The 24,394-nt window shown below is 35.2% G+C and overlaps 3 protein-coding genes across 3 annotated transcripts; all 3 read right to left on the reverse strand.

Moving 5' to 3' along the window:
• Nucleotides 1-3,101: 3,101 nt before the first annotated feature.
• Nucleotides 3,102-6,453, reverse strand: LOC142619128 (heat shock protein 83-like). The gene is made up of 4 exons (XM_075792198.1): nt 6,207-6,453; nt 5,969-6,110; nt 5,596-5,876; nt 3,102-4,896 (listed from the first exon to the last, which is right to left on the reverse strand). The coding sequence occupies exons 1-4, from the start codon at nt 6,342-6,344 to the stop codon at nt 3,346-3,348; spliced, it is 2,112 nt and encodes a 703-aa protein (XP_075648313.1). The 5' UTR covers nt 6,345-6,453; the 3' UTR covers nt 3,102-3,345.
• A 6,643-nt stretch (nt 6,454-13,096) lies between these two features.
• On the reverse strand, nt 13,097-16,443 carry LOC142619129 (heat shock protein 83). Its single transcript, XM_075792199.1, has 4 exons — nt 16,082-16,443; nt 15,859-16,000; nt 15,480-15,760; nt 13,097-14,855 (listed from the first exon to the last, which is right to left on the reverse strand). The coding sequence occupies exons 1-4, from the start codon at nt 16,217-16,219 to the stop codon at nt 13,305-13,307; spliced, it is 2,112 nt and encodes a 703-aa protein (XP_075648314.1). The 5' UTR covers nt 16,220-16,443; the 3' UTR covers nt 13,097-13,304.
• A 3,918-nt stretch (nt 16,444-20,361) lies between these two features.
• Nucleotides 20,362-23,528, reverse strand: LOC142619678 (heat shock protein 90-1). The gene is made up of 4 exons (XM_075792886.1): nt 23,171-23,528; nt 22,937-23,078; nt 22,564-22,844; nt 20,362-22,106 (listed from the first exon to the last, which is right to left on the reverse strand). Exons 1-4 carry the CDS (start codon nt 23,306-23,308, stop codon nt 20,553-20,555), a joined length of 2,115 nt encoding a protein of 704 aa, XP_075649001.1. The 5' UTR covers nt 23,309-23,528; the 3' UTR covers nt 20,362-20,552.
• Nucleotides 23,529-24,394: the final 866 nt, after the last annotated feature.

Raw genomic sequence — 24,394 nt, forward strand, 5'->3', positions numbered from 1 at the left:
AATTTATACAAAATAAAATGAGAAAAAAAAGAGTCTAAATATAAGAAAGAGAAAATAGTGAAAAAGTGTATCAGTAAAGTAGAGAGTAGTAGAGGAAATAAAAAAAAATGTAGAAAATAAGTGGATGATTTGGCTCAATGATTGAGTAGCAAAGTTTATAGCTTACATTAATATATATATATATAAATTGATGGAAAGAAAATAATGACACGGTCACTAGATTATCTCAACAGAAGAGTAATAACAATAAATACTATGTTTAACTTTTAGAATATAGAGCCTAGAAGTTATACAGTTTGTATATTTGATTACGATGTAGATTCCAAATTATATACCAATTAGCGCTTTTCAGCTGGCTATTATGTTAGTTGTAGTGCGCCTTCCCTCCTTCTCTCACTTTGGAATAATTTCGCAATATTTTCTTATGATGACCTAGTCGAGAGAGTACAATACGTCGGTGTAAAAGATTGAGTGGAATTTGTGACTAATTGCTTCTTCACAACCTGAGATTTGTGTTTGGGTATGGGTTGTAGCCACGAGATCTGTATTTGGGTTTGCCATGGGAGAGAGAAAAACTCAACACAATGAGAGAGACAACCATGCCTCACTGAGATTTTGGTTATGAGTTTGTAGCAATGAGGTCTATATTTGTGAGAGAGAAAAACTCAACAGAAAAAGAGAGATAGCTATGCCTCACTGAGATCTATGTTTGGGTATGGGTTTGTAGCCATGAGGTTTGTATTTGGGTTTGCCATGCGAGAGAGAAAAACTCAACACAAAGAGACAGAGTTGTACGTGAGGGAGAGAGTGGTTGGAGGTGAAGACTATGATATTAGAGAACTATCGGGTTTTGAAGGCTGATAGTTCAAAACTGGATTGATTTTCAAAGTTGGGTATTGGGGGAAGGAGAAGGGTAGAGAAGATTTTTAGGGTTGGGACTTGGAGGTTATCGGGGTTGTTTTTCATAATTGTGGACAAAATTTCAGTTTTAGCTCTTTTTTAGATGAAATTTTTGGGTTAAAAATAATTTTTTTTTTTTTTTTAATAATGTTGATGAGTAAAAATATAGGAACTCTAAAAAAAATCAAATATTAGTCAAATGCTTCGGTTTATATTATATATAGACGAGGCCTAGCAAAGTATTTACATGAATTTATTCACCAAGATCGTGGCCGATAAATCAAAGTTCATGAATTGAAGCCTAGAAGAATACCTTCAAAGAGGGGTAGCCTTCTGAGGCCTACCGCTATACAACTGCACTTGAATATGATCTGAATTCCAAACAAATCATAGCACAAAAAACGAAAATAATATCTACCGAAATTTAACAACGAGCCATGAAGATAAGGAAATCTAGAGTATATTAAATGTATACAATTAAGTACAGTGCGCAATGAAGCACCACAAACACCTTATAGAACCAAAAGGAAAAACATTCATTAGTCCCTGTCCCAGGTCACAAAACTAATAGAAAACACTATCAGATCTCCCTTTGAACACAGACATAATATCTCACACACGCCTCTACCAGCATACTAAAAAACCAAAAATACCAAAAGCTAACAAATTCTGAAGGCTAAACACTCCTAATTTTAGGAGCTTAATCCACTTCCTCCATCTTGCTCTCCTCAGCACCATCCTCCTCCAAAGCAGGCATATCAGCATCGTCACCACCGGTCTCTTCCTCATCGTGACCCACACATACATACACTTGTGAGCGAGTCCTTAAAACCAACACAAATAATAAAAAACCATTCAAGGGAATTCTAAAATGCATTTTAAATTAATATAAGAAAATCTACACAAAAAATTAATATCTTTTGATATTTTGCTTCTTTGTTAGAGGTTTGTTTTACACGGGAATAAATTATATTGTGATTTTTTTTTTCTGAAGTCAAAGTTTTACTATGGATTTTATTAATAAAAAAAAAAAATCAAGTGCACATCATTTGAATTATGGATTTTTTTTATGGACTTATAAATTTATCAAATTGTGATATTTATAAAATTGTATTGTGAGCATATATGCACTTGAACTTTTAGCTTGAAAACAACATTAATATCTCTCTCTCTCCCTCTCTCTCTCTCTCTCTCTCTCTCTCTCTCTCGCCTTTAAAAGGCATTGATAAAAATTAAATATTTTCTATTTCAATGTTAAATGAAGTTTGACATGAAAAAAAAATATTGATTTTATAAATAAAAAAAAAAGAAATTAAAAAATTGATGAAAGAAAGGAAATAACCAAATTATTAATTGGAAGGGGAGCAAATCAATTTACACACATTAACTTTCTAAACTTTGACATGGTCGAGGCAATTTCCCCCCTCCTCCCCTTCTCTCGACCCCTAATTCCGTCATTGGTGATTCCATGATACTATCTACAAGTTTTGAACCAAATACTTCATAAATCTTATAATACCTTTGGAACAACTTAGAACTTGGATTAGCCAAGCTATATTTTATTTTTAATACTCTGAAGTTTTTTTCTTGCTTTTAACACTCTTGCACTATCTTCATTGGTATATGTATATATTTTGAATAGCTCAACTACAATTTGAAATAGTTTCAAATCAATCCCTAACCATTAAAAATCTATAACTAAATTCGTGAACTTTTCAAATTGTTTCAATTCACACCATTTATGAGTCACTATTAGTCTATCACTAAAACTAATATAAATTGGGTCATGTTAACTAGTGTTAGGATTTTTATTAATGAATCATTTTAGTAAACTATTACTAAAACTAATATAAACTGGGTCATTTTAACTAGTGTTAAGATTTTTGTTAATGAATCATTTTAGAAGAGTTTTGATACTACTTTCATGAGAAATATAAAAAGTTGTTAAAAAAATCAATTGTTTTTCTTTTTTCATAAATTTTTTTCTTAAACTAATGCCTCAAGGGTTTTTAACTTGAAACAACTCAGATGCTGCAAAGCATGGTAGCTTTGTAGACTACTAATAAGGCCAAAATCTATACAAAGTGCATTTTAGGCCTAACGCTAAAAAATTGAACTTAAATACATTCTGAATTCCAAACTTACAATAACATAGAAAACTTAAACAAAATTCCTACCGTAATTTATCTACCAACGAGCCATTAAGGAAATCCAGAGTATATTAAAATTTATAGATGAGTACAAAATGCACAGTTAAGCACCATAAACCTTAATAGACCCAAAAGGAAAAGGGTCATTCTCAAATCCCAGGTAGCAAAACTAACAGAAAACACTATCTCTTTGAACACAAACATAATACTGTAATTCACACACACCTCTACCAACATACTAAAAACAAAAGCCTATAACAAAGACTGAAGACTAGGGACTCCCAATTTGAGGACCTTAATCCACTTCTTCCATCTTGCTCTCCTCAGCGGCATCCTCCTCCAAAGGAGGCATATCAGAATCATCACCACCAGTCTCTTCCTCATCGATGCTAAGACCAAGCTTCAACATCCTGTGAATTCTAGCTGCAAAAGTGTTGGGTTCATCTAGGCTGAAACCAGAAGTCAAGAGGGCAGTCTCAAAGAGCAGAAACACTAGATCCTTGACAGACTTGTCATTCTTATCAGCCTCAGCTCTCTTTCTCAGCTCCTCCATTATGCCATTGTCAGGGTTAATCTCCATTGTCTTTTTGCTCGACATGTAGGAGCCCATGCTGCTATCCCTCAGTGCCTGAGCCTTCATGATCCTCTCCATGTTTGCTGTCCATCCGTATTCCCCAGTCACCAAACAGCAAGGAGAGTCCACAATTCTATCGGAGACAACCACCTTCTCAACCTTGTCTCCCAAGATGTCCTTAATGGTCTTGCATAGGTTCTCAAAAGACTTCTTTTTCTCCTCCTTTTTCTTCTTCTCCTCCTCGCTCTCATCATCGAGCTTCAAACCCTCCTTTGTAGCAGACACCAATTTCTTACCATCATACTCCTTTAACTGCCCAACTGCGTACTCATCAATGGCGTCAACCATATAGAGCACCTCATAACCCTTCTTCTTTAGCCTCTCCAAGAATGGTGAATTCTCAACAGCCTTCTTGCTCTCACCAGTAATATAGTAAATGTCCTTCTGACCCTCCTTCATTCTTGTCACATAATCCTTCAAACTAGTCAATTCATCACCACTCTTTGTTGAGTGGTAACGGAGCAAATCAGCCAATTTGGCCCTGTTCTGGCTATCCTCATGCATACCCAATTTCAAGTTCTTAGAGAAGGCCTCATAGAACTTGTTGTAATCCTCTTTGTTCTCAGCGATCTCATTGAACATCTCAATGCACTTCTTAACAAGATTCTTCTTAATCACCTTCAAAATCTTGTTCTGCTGCAACGTCTCACGAGAGATATTGAGTGGCAAGTCATCAGAATCCACCACACCCTTAACAAATCCAAGATACTCCGGAATGAGTTCCTCACAGTTGTCCATAATGAAAACCCTCCTGACATAGAGCTTGATGTTGTTCATCTTCTTTCGGGTGTCGAAGAGATCAAATGGAGCCCTCTTTGGGACAAAAAGAATGGACTTGAATTCGAGCTGGCCCTCAACAGAGAAGTGCTTCACAGCAAGGTGCTCTTCCCAGTCATTGGTCAAGCTCTTGTAGAATGCAGTATATTCTTCTTTTGTTATCTCTTCTGGCTTGCGAAGCCAGATGGGTTTCTGCTTGTTGATCAGTTCCCACTCGTGAGAGACCTCCTTGATCTTCTTCTTCTTCGATTTGGTCTCCTTCTCTTCGTCAACTTCCTCAACAGCTCCTTCCTCTTCCTTCTTTGGTTCGTCATCTTCATCGTCACTAATCTCTTTCTCGGTTGTTTTCTCAGTCCAAAGATAAATGGGGTAGCTAATGAATTCAGAGTGTTTCTTCACAAGGTCCTTAATTCTCCTCTCCTCTAAGTATTCCAACTGCCCAAGGCAATAACAGTACACAAAATTAATACAACACTAACTATGCATAGATCAGTCTAATAAAACAAAGAAGAAGAAGTATACGTAAATTAAAGAGATCAGCAATATGGATTTTTTAACTTTTTGTTGATTACCACTAAAGTTCACGTAAATTGGCGAGAACACACATTCTAATATGGACTTCTTTTTCTTTTTTTCATTTGGTTCTAAGAATTACAAATAGAACCAAACTAAGTTATGTATTTATTTATTTTTATAATAAAGACCAAAAAAACTAAACGAAATTTGATTAAATTATGCTTGATTGTCTCCAAACAAATTCTAAAATGTCTCCAAACATATTGCAATTAAATTATGTGTGTCCTTTCTACAATTTCTCTTATTGACTCTATAATTCAACATAATATATAACTAATGAACATACTTGAAAATTTAAATATAAAAAATTAAATTTATAAATTATCAAAAATAAATAAAAGTACTAAAATTTATTTTAAATTTCTGGAAATTTTGGTAAAAATTCTAATTGATTTAACAGTATAAATTTCTTGAAATTTAATCATCTAGAATAAACTAATCCTAACAATTTAACACATCTAGGACCTGAAAAGGCAATGTAGTACGTATAATTTTATGAAAAATAGTGTAATTTAACTTTGCAACAAAGTAATTGAATTATTGAATCGAGAATTTTACCTGGTCCTCTTTGAGGAATAGTGTGATCTTAGTACCCCTACCAAGTTGCTCTCCATCAACATCCCTTGTCACTGTAAAGGAACCACCAGCTTGTGATTCCCATATGTACTGTTCATCGTCATTGTGCTTTGTGGTCACAATAACCCGCTCAGCAACAAGGTAAGCCGAGTAAAACCCAACACCAAATTGACCAATCATGCTCACATCTGCTCCGGCTTGCAATGCCTCCATAAATTCCTTGGTCCCAGACCTCGCAATTGTACCCAAATTGTTCACCAAATCTATAACCCAGAAACATTAAAAAAGTGTAAGCAAACTAAAAATCACAGTAAATATTATTATAAGAAAAGAGAGAAGCATAATATATAAGTACCCGCTTTGGTCATGCCGATACCGCTGTCGATGATAGAGAGAGTCTTGTTGACTTTGTCAGGGACGATCCTAATGAAGAGCTCTGGCTGAGCATCCAGTTTGCTCTTGTCTGTGAGGCTTTCAAATCGAATCTTATCCAATGCCTACACACATGAATTCAAAACCAATCAGTCTTATTTCTTATCTGAAGAAAAACACACTAAACAGAGTGACCGAGAGAGAGAGAGAGAGAGACATACATCAGAGGAATTGCTGATGAGTTCACGAAGGAAGATGTCTTTGTTTCTGTAGAAGGTGTTGATGATCAAGCTGAGAAGCTGGTTGATCTCAGCCTGGAAGGCGAAGGTCTCTGCATCAGCCATCTGCACGTCCGCCATTACTGCACCAAATGAAAAAGCGCTAGAGAAAACGAAAGAAAGAAAGAAAGCGAGAGGGAGAGAGAGAGAATATTAGAAAGCAAATTGTTTGTTGTTAATGAGTGAGTGTGAGAGATTGGTGAGTGTGTATTATATAGTAGAGAGAAGAGGAGAGGGTTTCCGATTCTGAGGGAAAAGAAAAAGGAGGGAGAGGTAACTTGGGGAGTGGGTCGGTTTTCGAATCTTTTACGGCTCTCTGGGGTCACTTTGATTTTGAGGTTTTTTTTTTTTTTTGGATAAAACGATGTCGTTGCTTTTCTAATCTAGAAAGTTCTGTCCGTCTCTGGAGTCTGGAATGTTCTGCAGGGGAGTCCTACTCGCTCGTGTTTCAGACTTATTAGTATTTGTCTTGGTTTTTTTTTTTTTTTAATTTTTTGGGTAAATTTTACGGAAAATGATACGTCCATAATATTTTCATAACAAATCATAACTAGCAAGTTATTACTAGTTGTTATTATTAAGGCAAAAAAGTAATCTTAGTGTTAGGTTCAAATTTGAACTAGTAACAACTAACCACCTATGATTTGTTGTAAAAATGTTGTAAACGTAGCACCTCTCTAAATATTATTTATGTTCCTAAACTTTAGGGTAAGTTTATTTTATTTTTTTTAGTAAAATACTATTTTGGTTCTTAAACTTTACTAAAAGTTAGTTTTTCATTCTTAAACTTTAAGAAATTCATTTTTCATCCTTAAACTATTGAAAAGTTCATATTTCGTCCTTAAACTATTGGAAATGTTTTGTTAATGTTCTTAAATATTACTAAAAGTTTGGTTTAAAGACGAAAATATTATTTTTCCCTTTTTTTTCATCTTTAAATTAAAAAAAAATCATCCTTAATTTATTGAAAATTTTATTTTTCGTCTTTAAACTAATGAAAATATTTTACTTCTATCCTTAAACTTTTCCAAAGGTTTATTTTTCCTCATTAAATTATTGAAAATTTTTTTCAATCCCTATTTTTATTTCTAAACTATTAAAAAACATCTTTAAAAAATTTAAGAATGAAAAAAGAATTTTCAAAATTTAGACACGGAAAACAAATTTTTAGTAAATGTTAAGAATTAAAATAGTATTTGTAAGGACCGAAAATCATGCACAAGCCCAACAATAATAGTGTTTAATAATTCAAGGCCCAAAACGATGAATTTGTAGAAAGGGTATCAACAACAAAGTTTATCGCGTTCTGATTCTCCCTCCTTCCCTTTTTCTCTCCTCTCTTATTTATACTCCTTGCCCTTACTATCTCAGCCATACACCTCTCATCTACTCAACCCCATTTATTGACATTTGTCCATTCCCTTGTGGTCGGTAATGGAGAAAAGCTCTAGCTCTGTGCCTTGTACTGTTCAGGTCATTTCCACATTAATGCAACGGATAAAGCTGGTACTCCCTATTCAATGCGGTCAGAAAGCTTGGTGCAGAACATTCAATGCAACGTTCATAGTTATCTATCCCAACCCAGATATTTGCAATATACCCCATACATCACCAATCTACCTTTCGTACTTTTCCGGACCATCCCACTTTATCCTCGGGCCCTTGACTTTTATTCTCCTCTATTCCTTACGCTTCCTAGTATGTCTTCGGGTTTTTAAGTCATCGGGTCTTTAAGTCATCAGGTCCTCGGGCCCTCACAGTATTTTACCTTTGTTTTTTTCTAATGGGATTGTCTAGCTTTTTTGAGTATGTGATTCTCATGGATGGAACTATGATTGGTTAGTTCTTAAAAAAATATTCAAAAATAATAATAATATACAAGAAATAAATTACCATTTACTCAATATTAATAAAATATATAAAATAATATTTCTTACTACATATCTACCCAATCATTTATTATCTATCAAAATGTAACTTGACAACCTATTAAGTTGCAACAATCACCTATAATTGGCTCTGATGGGTACTGATTTTCACCTTGAAGTCGTCCATAGAGGTCGTCCGTGACCCAACAGTATTGCAAGCACCCCAGAAAACCTTACCTATAACCATCTCGTCCGGAGAAGAAGAGACTAGGATGAGGTCATCGTGACCAAGGGATAAGACGCTCGTCCAGGGTGTCGGCGATCTCGTCCTTAATAAATTCGTCCGTAGACGGAACGACTCCTATTCATGAGCTAAGCACACCTGACAAGGGGATGCTAGAATGAGGGTATCATACTTAGAAAAATCCCCGAGTATAATGTAACAATCCCTCATTTTACGCGTAACTTCCAAGTATCCGTTGTAGTACATAACTCCTAAGCGGTTATGGAAGTTATTTTTAAATACTTACGCCTCCTTGAATCCAGGGGAGGTTATAATTGCGATAACCGTCGATTAGAACACTATATAAAGGCTTATTCAGACAAAGCAAAGGTATGTTATTATTGCTCCCAAAAAATTGGAACTCCAAAAAATATAGAGAGAAAACTAACTTTGCCATCGGAGGGTTCTTGGCCGACAGCCCCGGTCACCTTTGATCGCTTTTCTTTCTTTTTTCAAGCCGTTAAAAGAGCAAGTGGTCCTTTCAAGTCCGAAGCATCCAACCTACTGATTTTCTTTGCATCATCAGGCTCTATATTAAATGTTGTAACAATTTTTTCTTTTAATGTACAAAATCAAAGAATCCATTAGAATTTTTTTTTTTCTTCAAAATATTTGAAAACGCTTGTTTCATAATTGCAATAAAAACTAAAAAGGTAAATAACAATTAATAGTACAATCATTCTACCACCACGCACCTTTGGCATGATGATCCCTTTACAAAAATAAGTGCTTATAGGGAGTGGGGGCAATGACTGGATCAGGGTTCAAATCTTCTAAAAGGAGTTTCACATACATGCATTTAGATTATTCTAAAATAGAATTATATTTCAGATAGAAAAACAGTACAATCATTCTATAAAGCAAATTGTACCAACCATGAAAGTGTATTGAATATCATTGTCCAATATTATTCTTACTAAAAAAAATAACTTATTTGTTTAAAAATAGAAAACACTTCAACAATTGCTTAGGTGGAATCAAGTAGAATGACATCACCAAAAACGAAAAGTATCAAACTTTTTTAACTTTTGGTTCTCAAACTTCAATTAAGCTAACTTTAATACCAAACATATATATAACTACCGCGCATTTTTGGTGCAGTAGTTACTTCATAAGTATAAATATTTGGAAAGTATGGGAAGCAAGAGCCGAAGTTTAAGTCTTCATGAGAGAACTTTACACACATATACACCTAGATTAGGCTATAGTAGAATTTCTATCATGTATAAAATAAAAAAAATTAAAAAAAATATCAAACATATATAAGTCAATTGATTTAGATTTTTTGAGTTGGCTTTCAATTTAGAAGTTCCAAAATTTAATATAAAACACGTATAAGTTAACCATTTTATATTTTAGATTCTTTGGGTAAACTTTGAACTTAACATGACTAGTTTTCAATTTGGGAAGCAAAATATATATATATATATATATATATATATATATATATATATATATATATATATATTTTGTATTTACTTTCATATGAATAACACACACTCCTATTCTTCTATTAATAGCTCCATCTTAACTATTCTCATATTCGTGGGAAGTGAACTCATCCCACACACACCAAGTAACTTTTATATTAAAAAAAATCTCTCTGAGGTGGCCCCAACGGTGGAGCCAGGGTATGATCTTTGGGGGGAAAAATATATATTTATAAGTGACCCACACATACATACATTGCGCGAGTCCTTAAAACCAGAGAAAATAGTAAAATAGCATTAATTTTCAAACTATATAATTAGTAGTTAAGGTTTACAAACTATATTTTTTACTAGCATCTCGAGTCTAAAAGACTCGATTTTGGGGCTATAAATCGAGTCTTTAATGCTCGATTTTTATGGTCTGATTCTGTCTGATGTAGCATTTTTTTCACGTGGCAACTACTTGAAAATCGAGTCTCTAAGACTCGATTTACAAGCCAAATGACTTATGCTCTAAGTCCATCCATTCCCAGAGCAAAACCCACCCAAAAAAAAAAAAACGGAGGTGAGTAAGCCCACCTGGGTCACACAACCTGGGCGCGCGCCCAGGCCGCGCGCCCAGGCCACGCGCCCAGGCAGTGCGCCCAGGCAGCGCGCCCAGGCAGTGCAACCCAGGTGGGCTGAGTGCGTTCGTTTTTTTTTTTTTTTTTTTAATGGTGGGTTTTGCTCTAGGAATGGATGGACTCAGAGGAAACTTGTTTTGGTTGTAAATCGAGTCTTAGAGACTCGATTTCCAAGTAGTCGCCTCGATTTATAGCCCCAAAATCGAGTTTTTAAGACTCGAGATGCTAGTAAAAAATATAGTTTGTACAACTTAACTACTAATTATATTGTTTAAAAATTAATGTTATTTTACTATTTTCTCCCTTAAAACCAATCCAAATAAAAAAAAAACATTCAAGTGAATTCTAAAATGCATTTTAAATTAATATAAGAAAATCTACCCAAAAATTAAATATCTTCTAATATTTTGCTTCTTTGTTAGAGGTTTGTTTCCACGGGAATAAATTAAATTGATTTTTTCTTAAGTCAAAGTTTCACTATGGATTACATAAAAATATTTGTTGCAGTTACACAAAAATCAAGTACAAATCATTTGAGTTATGTTTTTTTTTTTATTGACTTATAAATTTATCAAATTGTGATATTTATAAAATGGCAAGATTAATGTAAAGTATTTAGGTGCTATTCCTTAAGTTCCCCTCTAAAGATTTTGCCATATGAATTTTTCTACATGGGATGAAAGTGTATTTTTTAGTTAAATAGCCACATAGCTGAATCTTAAAAAATGAATCTATGAAACAGTACCTAAGGTACTGTACCTAAATTTTATCCTTTATAAAATTATATTGTGAGCATATATGCACTTGAACTTTCAATTTTTAACTTGAAAACAACATTAATCTCTCTCTCTCTCTCTCTCTCTCAATTTTTTGCCTTTAAAATTCATTGATAAAAATTAAATATTTTCTATTTCATTTTTTGATGAAGTTTGACATGTAAAAGAAATAATGATTTTATAAAAGAAAATTAAAAAAATTAATGAAAGAAAGGAAATGACCAAATTATTAAATGGAAGGGGAGCAAATTAATTTACACACATTAACTTTCTAAACTTTGGCATGGTTGGGACAATTCCCCCCTCCTCCCCCTTCTCTCGATCCCTAATTTCATCATTGGTGGCTCCATGATACTATCTACAAGTGTTGAACCTAATACTTCATAAATCTCATAATATCTTAGGAACCATTTAGTACTTGGATTAGCCAAGCTATATATTTTATTTTTAATACTCTGTAGTTTTTTTTTTTCTTGCTTTAACACTCTTGCACTATCTTCATTGGTATATGTATATGTATGGACCGTGAATAACGGCCCAACCTGACCTCACTGCCCGCTTCTTGAAACCGGCCCAGCCTATTCTGACACTGAACCAAGCCTAGTCAAGCCCAACGAAGCACCCAGACTACATATCTCCAGTCATACCGAGAATAAGAGATAATGTCTTAGGAGAATCTGCCTACTGAGCATTAACCCGTGTCACTAGTATGCGGTGGGTCCTTTTTGGTCAAGAATATAGCACAGATGGGCCCACCGGCTTAGGGAAGATCCCCCTTTAATCATAATAACCCCACTAAGGAAAAGCTATAAATAAGGGAATATAGATACGAATCAGGGGTAAAACAAAATGGGGAAAGAGAGACACGAGAGTAGTGAGAAAATACATATTAGGAATTAATCAATTATGTTCGAATTTCAAGAAAAAAGGCTCGGCTACATAGTCACCATCTCGGCTAAGCCAAAAAATTAAGAGTCTAGGGCCCAAACAACCCTTTAACTCCATCAATAACCTGTAAAACCATCTCTTAGACCACTCATTGTGGGCTAAGCCCAACCCATAATACAAGTAAATTGGGGGGTCTGAGCCCAAAATCCTCATATAATTGGACTGAGCCACCATAGTATATATTTTGAATAGCTCAACTACAATTTGAAATAGTTTCAAATTAATCCCTAACCATTAAAAACCTTTAACTAAATTCGTGAACTTTTCAAATTGTTTTAATTCACACCCTTTATGAGTCACGATTAGACTATTACTAAAACTAATATAAATTGGGTCATGTTAACTAATGTTAGAAATTTTGTTAATGAAACATTTTAAAAAGTTTGTATACTACTTTCTTGATAAATATAAAAAGTTGTTAAAAAAATCAGTTTTTTTTTCTTTTTCCATAAAAAATTTCTTAAACTAATGCCTTAATTATTTTTTCAATATAAATTTCTTAAACACGCTGTGGCAAACACACGGTATGATTTCAAACATGAAAACGTGACCTGTATGATTTCAAACTTGAAAACTGACTTTGGAACGTTGGTTTGCACAGTGCATACTGTGCAACAAGTTTTTCAATATAAATACCGCTGAAATTTGTTGAGAGGAAAATCCCAGAAAGTGACCTCAGCTCACTACGCCGCTCTCTCTCCCACTCCTTTTAACTCGAAAACAACCCAGATGCTGCTGCAAAGCGTGGTAGCTTTGTAGACTACTAATAAGGCCAAAATCTATACAAAGTGCATTTTAGGCCTAACGCTAAAAAATTGAACTTAAATACATTCTAAATTCCAAACTTACCGTAACATAGAAAACTTAAACAAAATTTCTACCGTAATTTATCTACCAACGAGCCATTAAGGAAATCTAGAGTATATTAAAATTTATAGATAAGTACAAAATGCACAGTTAAGCACCATAAACCTTCATAGACCCAAAAGGACAGAAAACACTATCCCTTTGAACATAAACATAATACTGTAATTCACACACACCTCTACCAACATGCTAAAAACAAAAGCCTATAACAAAGACTGAAGACTAGGGACTCCCAATTTGAGGACCTTAATCCACTTCTTCCATCTTGCTCTCCTCAGCGGCATCCTCCTCCAAAGGAGGCATATCAGAATCATCACCACCAGTCTCTTCCTCATCGATGCTAAGACCAAGCTTCAACATCCTGTGAATTCTAGCTGCAAAAGTGTTGGGTTCATCAAGGCTGAAACCAGAAGTCAAGAGGGCAGTCTCAAAGAGCAGCAACACTAGATCCTTGACAGACTTGTCATTCTTATCAGCCTCAGCTCTCTTTCTCAGCTCCTCCATTATGCCATTGTCAGGGTTAATCTCCATTGTCTTTTTGCTCGACATGTAGGAGCCCATGCTGCTATCCCTCAGTGCCTGAGCCTTCATGATCCTCTCCATGTTTGCTGTCCATCCATATTCCCCAGTCACCAAACAGCAAGGAGAGTCCACAATTCTATCGGAGACAACCACCTTCTCAACCTTGTCTCCCAAGATGTCCTTAATGGTCTTGCATAGGTTCTCAAAAGACTTCTTTTTCTCCTCCTTTTTCTGCTTCTCTTCTTCACTCTCATCATCAAGCTTCAAACCCTCCTTTGTAGCAGACACCAATTTCTTACCATCATACTCCTTTAACTGCCCAACAGCATACTCATCAATGGCGTCAACCATATAGAGCACCTCATAACCCTTCTTCTTAAGCCTCTCCAAGAATGGTGAATTCTCCACAGCCTTCTTGCTCTCACCAGTAATATAGTAAATGTCCTTCTGACCCTCCTTCATCCTTGTCACATAATCCTTCAAACTAGTCAATTCATCACCACTCTTTGTTGAGTGGTAACGGAGCAAATCAGCCAATTTGGCCCTGTTCTGGCTGTCCTCATGGATACCCAATTTCAAGTTCTTTGAGAAGGCCTCATAGAACTTGTTATAATCCTCTTTGTTCTCAGCGATCTCATTGAACATCTCAATGCACTTCTTAACAAGATTCTTCCTAATCACCTTCAAAATCTTGTTCTGCTGCAATGTCTCACGAGAGATATTGAGTGGCAAGTCATCTGAATCCACCACACCCTTAACAAATCCAAGATACTCCGGAATGAGCTCCTCACAGTTGTCCATAATGAAAACCCTCCTGACATAGAGCTTGATGTTGTTCATCTTCTTTCGGGTGTCGAAGAGATCAAATGGAGCCCTCTTTGGGACAAAAAGAATGGCCTTGAATTCAAGCTGGCCCTCAACAGAGAAGTGCTTCACAGCAAGGTGCTCTTCCCAGTCATTGGTCAAGCTCTTGTAGAATGCAGCATATTCCTCTTTTGTTATCTCTTCTGGCTTGCGAAGCCAGATGGGTTTCTGCTTGTTGATCAGTTCCCACTCGTGAGAGACCTCCTTGATCTTCTTCTTCTTCGATTTGGTCTCCTTCTCTTCATCAATTTCCTCAACAGCTCCTTCCTCTTCCTTTTTTGGTTCGTCATCTTCATCGTCACTAATTTCTTTCTCAGTTGTTTTCTCAGTCCAAAGATAAATGGGGTAGCTAATGAATTCAGAGTGTTTCTTCACAAGGTCCTTAATTTTCCTCTCTTCTAAGTATTCCAACTGCCCAAGCCAATAACGGTACACAAAATTAATACAATACTAACTATGTATAGATCAATTTAATAAAAAAAACATCAATATGGATTTTTTAACCTTTTGTTGACTACCACTAAATTTCACATAAATTGGCGAGAACACACATTCTAATATGGACTTCTTTTTTTACGTATTTTTTTAGTATAAGAGAGTCCAACAAACTAAACGAATTTTAATTAAATTATGCTTGACTATCTCCACACAAATTCTAAAAACGTCTCCAAACAAATTGCAATTAAATTATGTATGTCCTTTCTACAATTTTTCTAATTGACTCTTCCTATAATACAGCATAATATATAAATAATTTTTGCATACTTGAAATTTTAATGTAAAAAACTAAATTTATAAATGATCAAAATAATTAAAAAGTACTAAAATTTATTTTAAATTTCTGGAAATTTTGGTCAAATTCTAATTGATTTAACATTATTATAAATTTCTTGAAATTTAATCATCTAGAATAAACTAATCCTAACAATTTAACAAATCTAGGACCTGAAAAGGCAATGTAGTACATAAAATTTATGAAAAATAGTGTAATTTATTTGCAACAAAGTAATTGAATTATTGAATTGAGGAATTTACCTGGTCCTCCTTGAGGAAGAGTGTGATCTTGGTACCCCTACCAAGTTGCTCCCCATCAACATCCCTTGTCACAGTAAAGGAACCACCAGCTTGTGATTCCCAGATGTATTGTTCATCGTCATTGTGCTTTGTAGTCACAATAACCCTCTCGGCAACAAGGTAAGCCGAGTAAAACCCAACACCAAATTGACCAATCATGCTCACATCCGCTCCGGCCTGCAATGCCTCCATAAATTCCTTGGTCCCAGACCTTGCAATTGTACCCAAATTGTTCACCAAATCTATAACCCAGAAACATTAAAAAAGTGTAAGCAAACTAAAAATCACATTACATATTATTATGTGCTTGTAAGAAAACAGAGAAGCATAATATAAGTACCTGCTTTGGTCATGCCGATACCGCTGTCGATGATAGAGAGAGTCTTGTTGACTTTGTCAGGGACGATCCTAATGAAGAGCTCTGGCTGAGCATCCAGTTTGCTCTTGTCTGTGAGGCTTTCAAATCGAATCTTATCCAATGCCTACACGCATGAATTCAAAACCAATCAGTCTTATTTCTCATCTAAGAGAAAAAACAGAGAGAGGGAGAGAGAGACACGTACATCAGAGGAATTGCTGATGAGTTCACGAAGGAAGATCTCTTTGTTGCTGTAGAAGGTGTTGATGATCAAGCTGAGAAGTTGGTTGATCTCAGCCTGGAAAGCGAAGGTCTCTGCATCAGCCATCTGCACGTCCGCCATTACTGCACCAAAAGAAAGCACTAGAGAAAACGAAAGAAAGCGCAAGAGAGAGAAACACACAGAGCGTTTTGTAGAGAGTCTGATTAGAAAGCAATTGAATTGTGATAAGTGAGAGATTGGGGTAGAGGTGTGTGGGTTTATATAATGGAGGAGAGAGAGAGAGGGTTTGCGATTGCGAGACAAAAAAGGAGTGAGAGATTACTTGGAGAGTTTGGGCGGTTTTCGAATCTTCTACGGCTGTCTGGAGTTTTTTGATTTTGGCTTTTTGCTTTTTGCTTTTTTTGGGGTGAAACGATGTCGTTTCTTTACAAATCCAGAAAGTTCTGTCCTCTCGTGTAGTCTGGAAGGTTCTGCGGTTGAGTTCCCACAATCCTATTCGCCCGTGTTAAGAATCTGGTTATTCACTTCAATTATAGGATTGGTGTCTTACAAAAATCAAAACGATGAAACATGGAATTTTTTTTTTAATTACTCAAAAAAATATATATATATATACGAAAATTCAAAACTAAATTAATATATGAAAAATAAATTACTATTTATTCAATATTTACAGCCTTTTATACCGCAACAAAAAAAATTGTTTCTCAAAAAAAAAAAAATTGCTATATTCACCCATAATAATTTCTATATCATTTTTTTTATATAAAGAAAATCAAAGAATGATTATATTATCTTTTATTGTGTTGCAAAGTATTCATGATTGAAAATGCTTATTTTATAATTACTTATAGATATAAATCCCAAAGCAGATGAATCTAATTAACGGAGTCAGACGTAAGCAACGGGTCGTCAAAAAAAAAATTATTGTGTACTTCTAGAGTACCATAAATGCGTACTTCCTCCTCTCACATGAATGGTAGGTTCTTGTAATTAAATTTATGGTAGGACTCATCATTCATGTGATAAGAGGGAGTACACATTTATGATACTTCGGGAGTACCTAATAATTTTCCTGTCAAAAGAGACAGTATGGTTGGTTTGACAGTCAAAGAACTAGTAGATAGCCTCATAACCTTCCTAGATGGAAAGGTAGGGAGACAGATGGATTCTTTAGAGTAGACAGATCCAAGGGAGACACAGTTTGTTTAAAGCCGCGCGGCACCTACATGGCCTAAGTAGTCTCCAATGAGCCTAATATGGAAATGACTTGCATTCTACGTCCAATCATAGTCAAAGAAATCCCTACAATGAAAGAATCTCACAAAATACAAACATTAATGAGGATCTTCCCTACAAGGAAATACCTTCTCCATCAAAAAACGGAAATCATTTCTACACTACTATTAAAACCCCCCAAAACCCTCACAAATCAAGGTACGCATAATAACACCCTAGCTCTGGCACTTTGAAGTGATAGAAAATTATCTTTTCTAACTTAACATTCGAGGATTTTTGGTCGGTACCACACCGATACTCTCCACAAGGTTTTCTCTGTGTTTGTGTTTTGCAAGTTTCATCTAGGGCACTTAAAGACCATTCGGCTCACTGACGATTTTCAGTATTATCAATTATCATAAAAACTAGAAAAGTAAATAACAATACAATCATTCCGTAAAGAAAAGAGTACCAACCATTTAGTGTATTAAATATCAATGACCAATATTATTCTTACTAAAAATAACAAATTAGTTTTTTTAAGTAACCTTAAATATATGTGAATTCCAGTTAGCTCAACTGGTAAAATCTCTGATGGTTGTATAAGAGATCTGGGATTCAATTCCTGCCTACACCAAAAACTAATTGGTGTCTTGGTTTGATGATAAAGAGCTATTATCAGGAGCGAACATCATAGGTTGAAACTCTAAAAAAAAAAAGTAAGCTTAAATATACACACACACACTAGCAAAAACTATGTACCTCAACTAACACTTTTGGTATTTTCAACGGATAAATTTAGGGTTTAAAATTTTAAATTATCGCACCCTCAATTATTAATGTATTCAAAATGTATATACAAAAAAAAAATCACGGACAAAAATAAAATGAACTTTAAAAACTGTTTAGGTGGGATCAGGCAACACGACATCAATAAAAGCAAAAAGTCTCAAACTTTTAACTTTAATTCTCAAATATCAATTAAGCAATTAAACTTTAATTAGTAATGCTAATAAATACCTTTAGAGCAATGGTTATTGTAACACCTCATAATTTTATTACTTTTTTAATTCTTATACATAAATTAAAAAGGGGGCCTACAATTAAATGGATTTAATTGATTTGGGCTTAAGATATATAAATAATATGAAGTTTAAGTAAGGTGGCATAAGTAAATATATGAGTTTTGATAAACTTAAAAAAAAAAGGGGGGTTGTTTTTAGTCTTCTCTGCAGCTGTGTGTGGGAGAATCAGGTCAGCCCTCTTCAGTACTTGGATTCTTTTATTTATGTGATACCTAGCAAGTGTCTATATAGCTTAAGGGTTATTGACATCTCACACACCCAAGATAGAGAATGTTTATGTATGTTAGTCTATGTGTTGCACAAATTACAGGTGGTTAGGTGTGGACTTAGGAAATTAGTTTGTCACTAAGCTAATGAGGGAAAGTTGCTTGGGGTTTACTATATGATTGCACTATCTATCCAAGTTCACAATTTGTCATTCACCACCTGCCAATGTTCAAAAACTTGTCTAAATCCTAGTCTAGCGGCATCGAGGGAATACTAGGCAATTGGATTGATAAATTAAAGTATATATTAGGTTGATCACATGTCCATCTTCCTGCCATATTAAAGTTTCATGCATAGCTAGGATTATATTAATGGAAAAATGCTGCATTATGTTATTAGCTACCTACCTCTGCACCTAGTGATACTAATTATCATCTCTGAGCCACTGCTGTATGTAGCAAATTTTTAAGCCCAAAAATCTGATTATACAACAATATTTTTTAGGCCAAAATCTGATTAGGTAGAGCCAAAAAGATATGATTATGCAGCAGTAATTGTAAGCCCAAAATCTGACATGGCTGAAGAGTATTTCAAGGAAACTAAACACCTCCATAGGCTTTAATGTTGATAGATTAAACTATTTAAATGTGAAAACATATTGTTAAGTGGGAAAATTTTGTATTGATGGACCTATTTTTGGTGTTGCTAGGTCCTAATTCTACTGATTTATTGTGACTCAAGGGTGGTTGATTTCTTTTATATTTCCAACTAAAAGGTAAGTGATGTTTACTAATTTTGGAGGTTTTCTCAAACAGTGTTGATTATTAAACTATTTTATATAAAAGAAATATGTTGTTACTTTATATTTTAATATATATATATATATATATATATATATATATATACATATTTGTATATTTTATAATTACTTGATGTGCACATTAATTATTCATTTTATGAAAAACTTGTGGGACAACTTAAATTTATTTAAATTTGTATGTGTGAATATATCCTTATATTTTTTAGAATTATGAATGGATTATTTTTGTGAGCATCTTGAATAGATTATTTATGTGAGCATCTTGAATATGTTTTGAAAACCTATGATAAGTCGTGATTAAAAGCTCAATATTGTATTAGTCCTTAGTAAGGGGCAATCATATTACAGCTAGTCCTTAGCAAGGGACAATCCCAAAAAAGGGGGACAGTGCACATTTGATAGCTCCATAGCAAAGAGTAGTAAGGGAGTATACTATTGAGAATTCAAAAAGAAAACTCTTTAGCAAAGGAGTGCACTTTTAGGTTCCTATAGAGTCATCCTTAAGAAAGATGAAAAGGAAATTTCAGTCCCATAAAAAGAGACATAAGTACCACAGCAGAAGGAAAGCAATGGATTTGATTGTATGAAAAAAAGAAAAAAGAAAGCTAGAAGAGAGACCTACAGAGGGAACGGGGAGAGAAAAATATTCCAAAGAAAAAAAAAAAAAGTAAAGGAAGGTTATATAATTTAAAAAAAAGAACCACGTGGCATGTTTTCATTGGCTGGCTTATAACAATTGTTTTACGCCAGCTCCGGACCAAATTTAATCTCATCTTGTATTTTTAGGCCTCCAAAAAGCTGCCACACCTTTGAGGTCTTCTGGGTCTTCATTCCTAAGATAGCAATTGTATTAAGCATTCTGAAATCCAAATTTATCGCCACATAGAAAACTTAAACAAAATTTCTACAGAAATTTATCCACCAACGAGCCATGAAGGAAATCCAGGGTGTATTAAATTTATAAAACAGTACAAAATACACAGTGAAGCACCACCAGAAGACACTATCAGACCTCCCTTTTAACACAACTCACACACACCTCTACCAAGTACCAAATTTCCAAAAAGTAAAAACCCAAAGCTAAAACAAAGAGTGAAGACCAGGGACTCCCATTTTGAGGAGCTTAATCCACTTCTTCCATCTTGCTCTCCTCACCAACATCCTCCTCCAAAGCAGGCATGTCAGCATCATCACCACCAATCTCTTCCTCATCAATGCTAAGACCAAGCTTCAACATCCTGTGAATTCTAGCCGCAAAAGTGTTGGGTTCTTCAAGGCTGAAACCAGAAGTCAAGAGGGCAGTCTCAAAGAGCAGCAACACTAGATCCTTGACAGACTTGTCATTCTTATCAGCCTCAGCTCTCTTTCTCAGCTCCTCCATTATGCCATTGTCAGGGTTAATCTCCATTGTCTTTTTGCTTGACATATAACCGCCCATGCTGTTATCCCTCAGTGCCTGAGCCTTCATGATCCTCTCCATGTTTGCGGTCCAGCCGTACTCCCCAGTCACCAAACAGCAAGGAGAGTCTACAATTCTGTCAGAAACAACAACCTTCTCAACCTTGTCTCCCAGGATGTCCTTGATGGTCTTGCACAAGTTCTCAAAAGACTTCTTTTTCTCCTCCTTTTTCTGCTTCTCTTCTTCAGTCTCATCATCGAGCTTCAAACCCTCCTTTGTAGCAGACACCAATTTCTTACCATCATACTCCTTTAACTGCCCAACAGCATACTCATCAATGGCGTCAACCATATAGAGCACCTCATAACCCTTCTTCTTTAGCCTCTCCAAGAACGGTGAATTCTCCACCGCCTTCTTGCTCTCACCAGTAATATAGTAAATGTCCTTCTGACCCTCCTTCATTCTTGTCACATAATCCTTCAAACTAGTCAATTCATCACCACTCTTTGTTGAGTGGTAACGGAGCAAATCAGCCAATTTGGCCCTGTTCTGGCTATCCTCATGGATACCCAATTTCAAGTTCTTTGAGAAGGACTCATAGAACTTGTTGTAATCTTCTTTGTTCTCAGTGATCTCGTTGAACATCTCAATGCACTTCTTAACAAGGTTCTTCCTAATCACCTTCAAAATCTTGTTCTGCTGCAAAGTCTCACGAGAGATATTGAGTGGCAAATCATCGGAATCCACCACACCCTTCACGAATCCAAGGTACTCAGGAATGAGCTCGTCACAATTGTCCATAATGAACACCCTTCTGACATAAAGCTTGATATTGTTCATCTTCTTTCTCGTGTCAAAGAGATCAAATGGAGCCCTCTTTGGGACAAAAAGAATGGCCTTGAATTCGAGTTGGCCCTCAACAGAGAAGTGCTTTACCGCAAGGTGTTCTTCCCAGTCATTGGTCAAGCTCTTGTAGAAGGCAGCATATTCCTCTTTTGTTATCTCCTCTGGCTTGCGAAGCCAGATGGGTTTCTGCTTGTTGATGAGTTGCCACTCGTAAGAGACCTCCTTGATCTTCTTCTTCTTCGACTTGGTCTCCTTCTCTTCATCAACTTCCTCAATAGCTCCTTCCTCTTCCTTCTTTGGTTCGTCGTCTTCATCATCATCACTAATCTCTTTTTCGGTTGTCTTCTCAGTCCAAAGATAAATTGGGTAGCTAATGAACTCAGAGTGTTTCTTCACAAGGTCCTTAATCCTCCTCTCCTCCAAGTATTCCAACTGCTCAAACCAATAACGGTACACAAAATCAATACAACACCAGCTATAGATCAATCTTTTATTATTATTATTATTTTTTTTTTGAAGTTAGCTATAGACCAATCTAATAAAGAATTAGTAGCATGTGTAATATAAAGAAAGCATTTATAAAAATTACTCTTAAATTTCTTGAAAATCTTACCTTTGAAATTTTAATAAATTTCTAATAATTGATTTAACATTCTAAATTTCTTGAAATTTAATTATCTAGAATAAACTATCCTAAAAAATCATCTTAAAAAAAAAATCTGTCCTATCATTTGATAAAACATTTGTACTAGTTAAGTTTAACATATCTAGGACCTAAGAAGTTTATTTGTACTAGATAAGTTTAACACATCTAGGACTTAAAAAGGCAATGTAGTACATGTAATTTACTTGCAACAAAGTAATTGAATTATTGATTTGAGGATTTTACCTGGTCCTCTTTGAGGAAGAGTGTGATCTTGGTACCCCTACCAAGTTGCTCTCCATCAACATCCCTTGTCACAGTGAAGGAACCACCAGCTTGTGATTCCCAGATGTATTGTTCATCGTCATTGTGCTTTGTAGTCACAATAACCCGCTCAGCAACAAGGTAAGCCGAGTAAAACCCAACACCAAATTGACCAATCATGCTCACATCAGCTCCGGCCTGCAATGCCTCCATAAATTCCTTGGTCCCAGACCTCGCAATTGTACCCAAATTGTTCACCAAATCTATAAACCAGAAAGATTAAAAAAACGTAAGCAATCCAAAAATCACAGTAAATATTATTATAAGAAAAGAGCGAAGCATAATATGTATATACCTGCTTTGGTCATGCCGATACCGCTGTCGATGATAGAGAGAGTCTTGTTAACTTTGTCAGGGACGATCCTAATGAAGAGCTCTGGCTGAGCATCGAGTTTGCTCTTGTCTGTGAGGCTTTCAAAGCGAATCTTATCCAATGCCTACACACATGAATTCAAAACCAATCAGTCTTATTTCTCATCTAAAGAAAAACACACTAGACAGAGTGACACAGAGAAAGAGAGAGACATACATCAGAAGAATTGCTGATGAGTTCACGAAGGAAGATCTCTTTGTTGCTGTAGAAGGTGTTGATGATCAAGCTGAGAAGCTGGTTGATCTCAGCCTGGAAAGCGAAGGTCTCTGCATCAGCCATCTGCACGTCCGCCATTACTGCACCAAAAGAAAAAGCGCTAGAGAAAAAGAAAGAAAGAAAGCAAGAGAGAAATTTTTGTAGAGAGAGTAGAAAGCAATTGAAATGTGTTGAGCGAGAGATTAGTTTAGAGGTGTGTGGGTTTATATAATAGAGGAGAGAGAGGGTTTCCGATTAAAGCACGGAGAAGGGAGAGAGAAGAATTGGAGCTGAATCAAGGGATTCTGGAGCCTTCTACGGCTCTCTGGAATTTTTTTTTTTTTTTTTTGGGGGGTGAAATTGAAACGATGTCGTTGCATTACTAATCCAGAAAGTTCTGTGTCCTCTTGTGGACTCTGGAATGTTCTCTTCTGATTAGTGTTGGACTCGCTCGTGTTTGACTTTGCACGTGCGGGTTAACGTCTTTACTCTATGCGCCTCTACTGTTTTTGTTTTTTTTTTTGGGGAGGAATCTACTGTTATTATAACATGAAAAGCCACCGACCATTCATTGATTTTTTAAAAATAAATTAGGGAGTTATTATAAGGTTTTATTTATTTATTTATTTATTTCACCATACACCAGCTTTTTGAGATACTGGACTATTCCACCCGTGCCAAGTAATTATTTGATATAGCTCGTATCAGAGCTAAGATTTGATTTTAAGGGAGGAATTTATGATAATCCAAATAATAAAAAACCATTCATGTAAATACTAGATGATACTTTAATATATAAAAAATTTATAGAAAATAAAACATGTTTGTTATATCATGTTTCTTTGTTAGGGGGTTTGTTTACACATGAATAAGCTATTTTCATTTAACTTTTTGAACCCAAAATTTCACTTAGTAGAGTATTCACATAAAAAGTCTTTTAAGGGCCTATTTGAATTTTTTTTTTTTTTGTCATCACTTATCACTTCTCACTCAATTTTCGTCATTCATCACTTAAAATACCACAATTTCCTTTATCACACCCGTTTGGCATCACCGCTCAATTATGTTTTCAACAAAAAAAAAAACTAAAAACATTGGGACCCACACACTGAACCAATGTCAGATGACTTTTCTCTCTCCTTTTTTTTTTTTTCCTCTTTCCCCTGCTTCTCCCCTTCGTTTTTC

This window comes from Castanea sativa, chromosome 12, assembly GCF_040712315.1.
Source record: "Castanea sativa cultivar Marrone di Chiusa Pesio chromosome 12, ASM4071231v1".
Classification (NCBI taxonomy): domain Eukaryota; kingdom Viridiplantae; phylum Streptophyta; class Magnoliopsida; order Fagales; family Fagaceae; genus Castanea; species Castanea sativa.

Bases quoted from the DNA above. Each gene is read 5' to 3' on its own strand.
- LOC142619678 (XM_075792886.1), bottom strand. From the start codon at position 23,308: ATGGCGGACGTGCAGATGGCTGATGCAGAGACCTTCGCTTTCCAGGCT. The intron at 23,079-23,170 runs GTATGTCTCTCT...TCATGTGTGTAG, and splicing joins TCATCAGCAATTCTTCTGAT to GCATTGGATAAGATTCGCTT. The intron at 22,845-22,936 runs GTATATACATAT...TCTGGTTTATAG, and splicing joins TATCGGCATGACCAAAGCAG to ATTTGGTGAACAATTTGGGT.
- LOC142619128 (XM_075792198.1), bottom strand. From the start codon at position 6,344: ATGGCGGACGTGCAGATGGCTGATGCAGAGACCTTCGCCTTCCAGGCT. The intron at 6,111-6,206 runs GTATGTCTCTCT...TCATGTGTGTAG, and splicing joins TCATCAGCAATTCCTCTGAT to GCATTGGATAAGATTCGATT. The intron at 4,897-5,595 runs GTAAAATTCTCG...TGCCTTGGGCAG, and splicing joins TATTCCTCAAAGAGGACCAG to TTGGAATACTTAGAGGAGAG.
- LOC142619129 (XM_075792199.1), bottom strand. From the start codon at position 16,219: ATGGCGGACGTGCAGATGGCTGATGCAGAGACCTTCGCTTTCCAGGCT. The intron at 16,001-16,081 runs GTACGTGTCTCT...TCATGCGTGTAG, and splicing joins TCATCAGCAATTCCTCTGAT to GCATTGGATAAGATTCGATT. The intron at 14,856-15,479 runs GTAAATTCCTCA...TGGCTTGGGCAG, and splicing joins TCTTCCTCAAGGAGGACCAG to TTGGAATACTTAGAAGAGAG.